A 10,465-nucleotide genomic window follows, 5' to 3' on the forward strand; every position below is an offset into this window, starting at 1 on the left:
CAGGGGAGCAGAGCCCGGGCTGGGCATCCTCCTGCAGCCACAGGCAGTGCGGGCCCTGCAGGTGACCCTCTGAGCATCCTCCTGGAGCCACAGAAGGGTCATCCCAGATGATCTGGACATCCTCCTGGACCCACAGAGGGTTCCCCTTGGATTGACCCTCTGAGCATCCTCCTGCAGCCACAGGAGGGTCATCCCAGATGACCTGGATATCCTCCTGGACCCACAGAGGGTTCCCCTTGGATTGACCCTCTGAGCATCCTCCTGCAGCCACAGGAGGGTCATCCCAGATGACCTGGACATCCTCCTGGACCCACAGAGGGTTCCCCTTGGACTGACCCTCTGAGCATCCTCCTGGAGCTGCAGGCAGCAGAATCCCCCCAGGCTGCCCCCATTAAGTGCCCGGGTGTGGGGCCGAGCCCTGCCCAGCAGCACACCCCAACCTCGCTGGCACTCAGCACCTCTGAGGCAAAACGGTCCCACCAGCACGGGAGAGGGACTGGGGGGCTGCCCCTTGGCACTCGTCACACCAGGGGAGCCCTGCCCAGGACCCCCAGGTGGTCCTGGCACTCTGGGAAGGGGGAGCGCCGCCCCTGGGCCCCCACACCCCTGCCATGGGCTCCAGCCTCCTCCCTCCACCCTGGCAGAGGAACCAGGGGGTGCCTCTGCCTCCTCACCCTGAAGGCAAAGGGGCTGAGCAGGGGCTGGGCAGAGCAGTCTGGGGACCGAGGTGGGCATCGGGCAGCCCCTGCTGTGACAGAGGACAAGCTGGAGGAGCTGCCATCGTCAGCCTGGCCCCGAGGACAGGCTGTGGGACACACGGCACAGAGCGTGGGGGGCCCAGCCCCCGAGGGGCAGTTTTGGGGAGCTGAGCTCCCCAGAAAGGCCAGAGTTTGGGCAATCTGACCTGTCCTATGCCTCCGGCGGGAGGGCAGAACTCACAGATGGTGATGAGCAAGGAGGGGCAGTCAGCAGAGCCCCCTCCTCATCCAGCCGGCCCCATGCCCATCCCTGCCGTGTCCCCGTGCCTGAAACAGCCCCTCCATGGCCCCGGCTGCTGCCTCTCACCTCATTTCCCCTCCGAGCCGGCGGGGCTGATGCTCTGCTTCTCCCGGCTCCCTCCTGCCCGTGCGGCCGCCAACAGGACTCACATGTTGGACGGGAGTTTGGGCTTCGCCGTTTCCACCTCGGGGCTGAAGGCCACGGAGCCCTTGCGGGAGGGAGCGGCCGCCGGCCGGGACGCGGGGCCCGGCGACTGCGGCGTGGAGCGGCCGGGCTGAGGCAGCGGCCCCGGGGGCTGCGAGTGCGCCGCCACCCCCGAGCACGGCTTGGCCGGCAGTCCGGCGACCGAGGGCGAGGACCTGCGGGCCAGGTTCCCCGCAGATTTCCTGCCCTGCTTCAAGGAGCTCCCGTCGGCTTGCTGCGCCACTTTGTTGGGAAGGGAAGGCTGCGAGGCAGAAAGGAGCCGGACATCCTGGGTGAGCCGCCCCACCGGCAGCCCCTGGATGCTCCTGTGCTTCACCAGCTGCTGGGGATGCATCAGGAGCGAGATGTGCGAGCCGGTGGCTCGGGACAGGCTGTAGTGCAGCGTTCTCCCCGGCGGCAGCGCCTGCTCGGAGCTGGGGGACGCGGCGCCCGCCGCTTGCTGCAGCAGCGAGGTGGACACCGAGGCGCCGCGGGAGCGGGAGAGCTGGGGCTGGGGGCCGCCCGGGGGCTGCTTGGGCCCCGCTGCCATCTCCGCCCTCTGCGCCGAGCGGGGAAGCGGCTGAGCCCCCGAGCCGGGTCTCTGGGCCCCGCCGCTCTCCAGCGGTACCTGGGGCTGGACCATGGGCGAGGAAGGCGAACCGGCGGCCGGTGTCTGCAGGTGGGACGGAGCCCCGGAGGGCGAGCTGACCGACGAGGGCCGGGAGCCGCCCAGGCTGGGCTGGGAGCGGCGCACGGGCTTGGTGAGCAGCGTGGCCTCGGGAGAGAGCGGGCTGGAGATGGAGGAGGGCGGCAGGAAGATGTGAGCCTGCAGGCTGTGCTGGTGGGTCAGCGCGATGGCCACGTTGGTGGTGGCGGCGGCTGTCTGCAGGGGTGCGTGCACCAGGGGCTCCCAAATCACCGGCTTGCCGCTCAGCTCCCGGCCCATCGCCATCTGCTGCAGGTCCTGGATGTTGTGGGCCATGTCCTGGTCGTGCTTCACGATCTGCTGGATCATCTCGGTGTTCAGGGGCCCCGAGCTGTGCTCGGCTCGCTTGCGGAGCAGGATGGAGTTCTTCTTGCCTGGAGGGGAGGCAGGAGTGTCACCGACCCTGGGAGGGTGGGCTCTTGGGGACAGTGTGGAGGGCAGGGACAATAAAACCTCACCAGCTTTCCAGGGCAAGCAAGACCCTGGGAAGGGTCTAGATTAGAGCAGTGGAAGCAGCAGGGACAAACAGGAGAGTCCTGACTCCAAAGGAACTGGGGAATGGGGTCCTGCTTGTCCTCCACAGGCAAGGGAGGGTGAGGACAAGCAGCTGGGTCTGGGGCCATGTGGGCCTGAGAGCCGTGAGATATCATGACTGCAAACACTGCAAGGACCGTGCAGTGCAGTTACATTTCCCCAGGGAAGCCTGTCCTATGGCACTGCCTGGATCTTGCTGGGGGGGAAAGAGAGGGCAGGCTCCTTCCTCATGCTCCCCATCATCCTCATTGCTGGGACCCACGGGGTTGGGGCACTCATGCCAGTTCTGGGATTCCGCACCTATGCGGATCCTGGGGGTGGCTGCGGAGGTGGCTGTGCTGAGCCCAGGGGGTCCCTCCTCCTCCTCACCTATGCGGTCCAGGCGGTCCATGGCCACGGTCTCGAAGGCTCTCCTCATCATGGGGTACTCCTCCAGCACCTCGTTGAAGTTGTCCACGGCCAGGGAGTAGAGGCGGCAGTAGGTGTCGGCTCTGACGCTGGCCGTGCGCCTGCCCCGCGTCAGCAGGCAGATCTCTGCAGGGACAGGGGCTGCCCTCAGGGTGACACGGCCAGCCAGCCACCCCCAGCACTGCCCAGCATCCCAGCACCCTGCACAGAGCACGGTTCAGACCCCGCAGCCTCTCTCCTTGGCCAGGCATTTCCCTCCCTCTCCAGGCCATGGAGACACCCCCAGGTGTGGCTGCTGTGATGGCCTGGCCTATTTCCCTCCCAGAGCTGTGCCTGTATCCTATAAACCGGCTCAGATGTTCTGCTCTAACCTCCTCTCCTCCCTGGCCAGCTGTGGATGCTCCCTCTGCCCCAGCCAGAGAGAACTGGGGTGAAAACTTTGGCACTTTAACTGGATGCCAAGACTTTGGCACTGGGCCAGAGGAGAAGGGCAGGCAGAAACATCAGGGATGCCCAGGGCAGAAACATCAGGGATGCTCCAGCTTCTACTCCAGGCCAGAAACATCAGGGATGCCCTGGGCAGAAACATCAGGGATGCCCCAGCTTCTGTTCCCGGGCAGAAACATCAGGGATGCCCCAGCTTCTGCTCCCAGGCAGAAACATCAGGGATGCCCTGGGCAGAAACATCAGGGATGCCCCAGCTTCTGCTCCCAGGCAGAAACATCAGGGATGCCCCAGGCAGAAACATCAGGGATGCCCCAGCTTCTGTTCCCAGGCAGAAACATCAGGGATGCCCCAGCTTCTGCTCCAGGGCAGAAACATCAGGGATGCCCCAGGCAGAAACATCAGGGATGCCCCAGCTTTTCCTCCCAGGCAGAAACACCAGGGATGCCCCAGCTTTTCCTCCCAGGGCAGAAACATCAGGGATGCCCCAGCTTCTGCTCCCGGGCAGAAACATCAGGGATGTCCCAGCTTTTCCTCCCAGGGCAGAAACACCAGGGATGCCCCAGCTTTTCCTCCCAGGCACCTTTTAGCCCCTACTCTGTCCACCAGCTCCCCCAGCCCAGCCTCACCCCCAAAGTAGGAGCCATCAGACAGCTTGGTCTCCTTGTTGCCCTTGGTGAGGATGCTGACCACGCCGTGCTGGATGAAGTACATCTTTTTGCCCACGGTGCCCTCACGGATGATGAAGTCGCCAGGCTGGAAGACCTCGAAGCGCAGCTTGGTCAGCATGGCTGTCACAAAGTTGGGGTCGGCGTTGGCAAACAGGGGCATGTTGGCCACCAGGTTGCGGCAGTTGAAGTTGATGATTTCCTGCGGGGTGAGGATGAGGAGCAGATCAGCGGGTGTGGCCACATTTCACAGAGAAAAGCAAGGCACAATTCTCCCCAAGAATATTTCTGGGTTTCACATTCTCTGAACCTCAGAGCGAGGAAAAACAATTATTATCTTATTTTCTGTGCCTGTGTTTGTGCAAAAGTAGAATGCAATATGAAAGTTGTTTACCCAAAGTGGTGGTGTTTTGTTTCCTTGGCCGATCAGGGCCAAGTGTGTTCATATGTCAGGACTGTTGGCTGAGAGCCATGAGATTTTAAGCACTTGTGCACAAAGTTGAGTATTTGGCAAATTCAGATTAGATGTAATGTAATATAGTAAAATATAATATAGTAAAATATAGTATAGTAAAATATAGTAAAATATAGTAAAATATAGTATAATATAGTATAATATAATATAATATAATATTATATTATATTATATTATATTATATTATATTATATTATATTATATTATATTATATTATATTATATTATATAATAATTTCTGATATTATAGAGTTGTTCTCATAATTTCTCCCCACATGGGGGTCATCCTGTTCCGATAAGTGGGGAGTTGGGTACTTGGCAAATTCAGTTTAGATGTAATGTAATGTAATGTAATATAACGTAATATAATGTAATGTAATGTAATATAATGTAATACAATATAATACAATAAAATATAATAAAATAATTAATTAATTTTCTGATATTATAGAGTCCTCCTCATCATTTCTCCCCACACAGGGGTCATCCTGTTTTGATAAGTGGGGAGTTGAGTACTTGGCAAAATTCAGTGTAGATGTAAAGTAATATGATATAATATAGTAAAATATAGTAAAAAAAAAAAAAAAAAAAAAAATTTAATTAACCTTCCGATATTATAGAGTCCTTCTCATAATTTCTCCCCACACAGGGGTCATCCTCTTTTGATAAGTGGGGAGTTGAGTACTTGGCAAAATTCAGTGTAGATGTAAAGTAATATGATATAATATAGTAAAATATAGTAAAATAAAATTAAAAAAAAAATAAAATAATTAATTAACCTTCCGATATTATAGAGTCCTTCTCATCATTTCTCCCCACACAGGGGTCGTCCTCTTTTGATAAGTGGGGACATCACCGAGCCTGGCCCCTGCCAGCACCAGCCTCTGCCCTCCAGATCCCAGCCCAGGAGTGCTGCCCTCACCTCTTTGAGGGGCTCACTGAGCTCCCCCAGGATGTTCTCCTCATCAAACCTGTTGCCCTCACCTCTTTGAGGGGCTCACTGAGCTCCCCCAGGATGTTCTCCTCATCGAACATCTTGCCCTGGTAGCGGTGCTCGTAGTACTCGTGGATGCGCTGGCGCGTGTCCCCGGGCAGCTTGTGGAATGACATGTACTGCTCCACTTGCTTGTACTGTGGGGACAAGGGGAGTCACACAGGGCTCAGCTGGCAGCGCGATGTGTCCCTTCCCCTCAGTGGTGTAGGTACACACACCCCTGCTCCAGTGCCCTGACACAAAACGGGGGCAAAGGACAGGAGAGGATGCAGGGGGCAGAGGGCAGGGTGGGGCCACACTGAAGTGACCCCCGGTATGGACACCAATATGGTCCCACTCTCCACCTCCAACAACCCAAGGGAGAGCGGCAAGGCCAAAGATCCCAACCTCTGGCATCAGAAGGGCACAACGGCTGCGCCGAGCTGGTTCTGGAGCTGTGCCAGGGCTCTTTCCCCAGCACCCAGGCCCTCCCTCCCTGATCCCACTGACCTTCTCCTGGTACTGGCGGCGGGACGAGTCCAGGGACTGGATGAGGGCGGTGGCGTGGCCGATGAACATGGCGTAGCAGGTGGCCCCCACGATCATGCTGAGCATGGTGAGCCACACGTCGGTCATGCCCTCGGGCGCCTGCTGCCCGTAGCCGATGCACAGCATGTGGCTCATGGCCTTGAACAGGGCGTGCGAGTACTGCTTGCCCCACGAGTCGTTCTGCAGGTGAGGGACGGCGCTGCTGAGGGGTTTGGTGGAAGGTGTTGTGCAGCTGAACCCCCCCAGTCCCACCTCCCTGAGCTGGGGAGTCCAGAAACCAAGGCTCCTCCAAGGCCAAAGGAATGAGTTCTCCTCAATGAAGAGGACTGTGAAACCCTAAAAAGGCACCAGCCCCTCTCTGGGGAGGAGGCAGGAGCCCCAGTGTCCTGTTCCCTCCCCAAGGAATGAATTCTCCTCCATGAAGGGGACTGTGAAGCCCTAAAAGGCACCCTGCACCTCTAGGGAGGAGGCAGGAGCCCCTGTGTCCTGTTCCCTCTCCAAGGGATGAATTCTCCTTCAGGAAGAGGATTTTGAAGCCCTAAAAAGGCACCAGCCCCTCTCTGAGAAGGAGGCAGGAGCTCCACTGTCCTGTTCCCTCCCCAAGGGATGAATTCTCCTCCAGGAAGAGGATTTTGAAGCCCTAAACAGGCACCAGCCCCTCTCTGGGAAGGAGGCAGGAGCCCCTGTGTCCTGTTCCCTCCCCAAGGGATGAATTCTCCTCCATGAAGAGGATTTTGAAGCTCTAAAAAGGCACCAGCCCCTCTCTGGGAAGGAGGCAGGAGCCCCAGTGTCCTGTTCCCTGATTCCAGCAAGCTGGGTTGAGATGGGAAGGTGATGCAGGGGTCCCCTCTGCCCCATCTCACAGCTGTGACCACAGAGACAATGCTCACCACCAGCACCTCTCCCAGCAGCTCCAGCCTTGGGGTGGGAGACAGGGAACCAAATCCTCTCCCCACCAGGAACCATCCCAGCCTGGGCACTCACCACCATGTGGTTCTTGGAGACCCAGCAGTCCTCAGGGAAGTCCTGCAGCATGGGCACCAGGAACTGGAGGCAGCCATCCCAGTGGCACAGCAGCAGCATCATCCCGATGAGGTTGAAGATCCTCACCACGGCGCTGGCCAGGTCGTACGTCATGTGGAAGATCTGGAGAACACGCAGGAGCACAGCTGCAGAGGAACTCCTAGAACAGCCTTTAGAGCCCTCTGCCCTCCAGCTGGGGACCCCCAGCCTGGCCTGGGACCCCGAGCAGGAGGCCCCCAAGGGGTTCTCACCTCCTCCCACTGGTGGATGTAGCGGATGAGGCGCGAGAGGCGCAGCAGGCGCAGCAGGCTGAGGATCTTGGTGAAGCGCACGATGCGCAGCGCCCGCGCCGTCTTGTAGACGTCAGAGTCCACCTGGGTCTCCAGGTCAACAATGAGGAAAATGTAGTCAACAGGGATGGAGGAGATGAAGTCCACCAGGAACCAGCTCTTCAAGTACTTCATCTTGATGGTGTGAGGGTCGAGGATGATCTCCGTGTTGTCCTCCACCACGATGCCTGTCCGGAAGTTCAGCACCAGGTCAGCCAAGAAGAAAGTGTCCGACAGCACGTTGAAAACGATCCAGGGAGGGGTGTTCTCATCCTTGAAGAAGGTGATGCCCACGGGCAGGATGATCAAATTCCCCACCATCAGGAGCAGCATGATGAGGTCCCAGTAAAACCTGCGGGGAATGCAGGAGTGGGACAGGCAGGACACAGTTAGACAATTAACCCAGGATCAAAGTTAGGGTCTGACAGAGTGCAGAGAGGCAGGTGCTGAGCAGACACACACACACGTGCCTGCCCACACACATGACTAACACCCTGGGACAGATGTGAGCAGAATTGGGGTGCAGAAATCACCCTGTGTGGGAATGGGGGGTGCAGGAGCTTGGCTGTCTCTCTCTCTGCTGCAGGGCAGTGCATGCCCATCCATGCCCCCACCCCAAAGCTGCCACGTGCCCCATGGAGAGCTCAGAGAGGATGTGGGCTTTGCTCCCCTGAGGTTCCCTTGTCATCCGCCGTCTCCCTGCCACCACCCGAGCTGGCTTAGCAGGATTTGGGATAAGCTTTGCTGGTTATGCAAACGGAGAGCCGAGCTCCTGGGACAGCACAAAAGGATCAGGGAGGCTGCTGTGGTGAGCCAGGCAGCAGCCAAGCAAGGAGAGACCATGCTGGCACCAGGGGAAGGTGGGAGGAGGGTCCAGCCCTACAGGAGGTGCCACATGCACAGGGCAGGATGAGGGCACTCCTCATCCACCTCCTTTGACTGAGAGTTTGGCAGGGAGGGAAAGCCAAGAGATGCCGGCAGCAGCTGGGTATGTCAGGACACCCAGCAGCCCTGGTCACATGCAAATGCCACCGGGATGTTTTCATGCTTCACACAGACACATCACGACTTCCTCCACCAGATTTGTCACTCCTGGGATCCCCCATCAGAACCCTCACGGGGCCTTGGGAAAGCAAGCCCAGCTTTAGGTGTCCCCAGGCATCCCCTGTTAGTCCCAGCCCTGGCCGTGGGTGTAGGCTCAGATCTCCAAAGGTGATTTCAGGGCAGCTCTCAGTGCCCAGCGAATCCAAACCAGCTTTTGCAGGTGGCAGAAACCTCTGGGGATTTCCAACCCTGCACCCATGGTGGGACACGGGTACTGGGATCTCTGCAGAAGGGGAAAGGAAGGGGAAAGGAAAGGGAGAGGGGAAGGGGAAGGGAAGGGGAAGGGGAAGGGGAAAGGAGGTCGTGGTGCAGTGAGAGGCTCCTTCAGAGAGAGCACCAAAGCCTGAAGGGAGTAAGGAGAGGCACCCTCTCCTCAAGGAGCCACTCCAAGGTCAGATCCAGACACCACCCCAGGGCCAGGAGCCACCCCAGGGTCAGGAACCTCTCCCAAATAACACCTTCGTGCCAGTGGCCAGGATTTGCTGGGCCAGGGAAGGAAATAAGGCAGAAAGGGCCTGACCCAGCTGAGGAATCTCCTCCTGCACCTCCATGCTGTGCCCTGAGAAGCCGAGCAAGGAAGCTGCCTGTCCCTGCAGCTGCCCAAGCCTGCCTGGAGCTCTCACTTCAGATTTAGGCTTAAGCTCTTTAGGACAGGCCTTGTCCTTCACTGAGTGTCACACTGAACACTCGAGGCCCTGATCTCCATGGCCTTTATGTATCTCCCTAATGTGATAAACACCGGAGTAATCCCTCTGTCTGTGTACCTGCCAGCTCCCCTCACGGCTCTGCTTGCAGAAACTGCTCCTGGAAAGCTCCAGGCTCACAAACTTTGGGATGCTTTCCCTGGAAAAGGGGCTCTCAGGGCTGGGTGTCACGCTGGGGTGGTGCAAGGGACCCGCTGAGGGGTGAGGGGGGATGGCTACAGGTGCCAGGGACCCACAGTGGGCGCTGGCTGCGCTCCCCAGGCTGGGGACATCATCCATGTCACAGCTTGCTGCGGGAGATGACTGCCTGGCAGCTCCGTTCCCCGCGGAGAAAGCCCACCCTATATGACTCAACATCCCCGTGACACCCAGTTCCTCCCACATCATCCATCCCCGAGCTCCCGCTGATGATCCCGGTGACACCGAGAGCCGGGCCCGGCTCCTCGCTGGGTGACCGGCCCCGCTCCAGCCGCGGGGAGCCGCGTCCCGGGGGGATGAAGGCTCCGGGTCGAATTAAAAACAGCATCGAGAAGGGCGAGGGGGAGCTCTAAGGGCAGGCAAAGCCCAGCATCCCCCGCCGCCGCCTCCGCACGCCCGGGGCCGGGTCAGCGGAGCCCCGCGGCTCGGCGGAGCGGGGCTGCCCCGGGCACGGGGAGCACCGGGAGCCCGCGGGAGCCGGGCAGGACGGAGCCGTCCGTGCGGGCGGGATAACCCCGGACGGGAAGGGGCTGTGGCAGCGCGGCCCCGGGCTCCGGCGGTGGCAGCCGCCTCCCCGGGCCGGTGCGGAGCCCCGGCTACCGGCACTTGTTGCCCCTACGGTGGCGGGCGGCGGGGCCGCGCTCAGCACCACGGACAGCGGCGGCGGGCACCGGAGCCGGGATGGGGCTCGGTGCCGGTGTCGGGGCGGGGGTCGCGGTCCCACCTGAAGTCGCTGTAGGGATGGATAATCCAGGCGCCCGCCGACTTCACCCGTTGCCGCTCGATCTCCACGGCCCGGTGGCTGCCGAACATGCGCAGCGAGAACTTGTTCACGGCGGGCTGCAGCATCGCCCCGAGCTGCCGCTGCACGAACGTGCCCGCCGCCGCCGCCTCGCCCTCCGCCACGATCTGCTCCGTCGCCGCCGGCGAGGCCGGGGCCGCGCCCGACGCCCCCGCGGGCGCCCCCGCCGCCTCCCCGTCCAGCACCGGCGGCTTCTCCCGCGGCTCGGGGCTCCGCCGCGGCGCCGCCTCCATCCCGCCGCCGCCGCCTCGCCTCACGTTTCCTTCAAACGTCCTTGCCCGGGCGCCCTGCCCGCCGCCCCGCCGCACATGCCCGGCCCCGGGCGGGCGGGCGCTCGCTCGCCGCCCGCGGCCACTCGCTCACCGAG

At 60.2% G+C, this 10,465-nt stretch overlaps 1 protein-coding gene across 1 annotated transcript; it reads right to left on the reverse strand.

The window, feature by feature from the left end:
- Nucleotides 1-1,144: 1,144 nt before the first annotated feature.
- Nucleotides 1,145-10,331, reverse strand: HCN3 (hyperpolarization activated cyclic nucleotide gated potassium channel 3). The gene is made up of 8 exons (XM_059490494.1): nucleotides 10,021-10,331; nucleotides 7,213-7,642; nucleotides 6,923-7,084; nucleotides 5,900-6,118; nucleotides 5,401-5,547; nucleotides 3,904-4,144; nucleotides 2,792-2,956; nucleotides 1,145-2,262 (listed from the first exon to the last, which is right to left on the reverse strand). The coding sequence occupies exons 1-8, from the start codon at nucleotides 10,329-10,331 to the stop codon at nucleotides 1,145-1,147; spliced, it is 2,793 nt and encodes a 930-aa protein (XP_059346477.1).
- Nucleotides 10,332-10,465: the final 134 nt, after the last annotated feature.

Source organism: Ammospiza nelsoni, chromosome 28 (genome assembly GCF_027579445.1).
Source record: "Ammospiza nelsoni isolate bAmmNel1 chromosome 28, bAmmNel1.pri, whole genome shotgun sequence".
NCBI lineage: Eukaryota > Metazoa > Chordata > Aves > Passeriformes > Passerellidae > Ammospiza > Ammospiza nelsoni.

Excerpts from the sequence above, each read along its gene's own strand:
- HCN3 (XM_059490494.1), bottom strand. The coding sequence starts at position 10,331 with ATGGAGGCGGCGCCGCGGCGGAGCCCCGAGCCGCGGGAGAAGCCGCCG. Across the intron at positions 7,643-10,020 it reads CATCCCTACAGCGACTTCAG|GTTTTACTGGGACCTCATCA; the intron begins GTGGGACCGCGA and ends CATTCCCCGCAG. Across the intron at positions 2,957-3,903 it reads TGATGGCTCCTACTTTGGGG|AGATCTGCCTGCTGACGCGG; the intron begins GTGAGGCTGGGC and ends CTGTCCCTGCAG.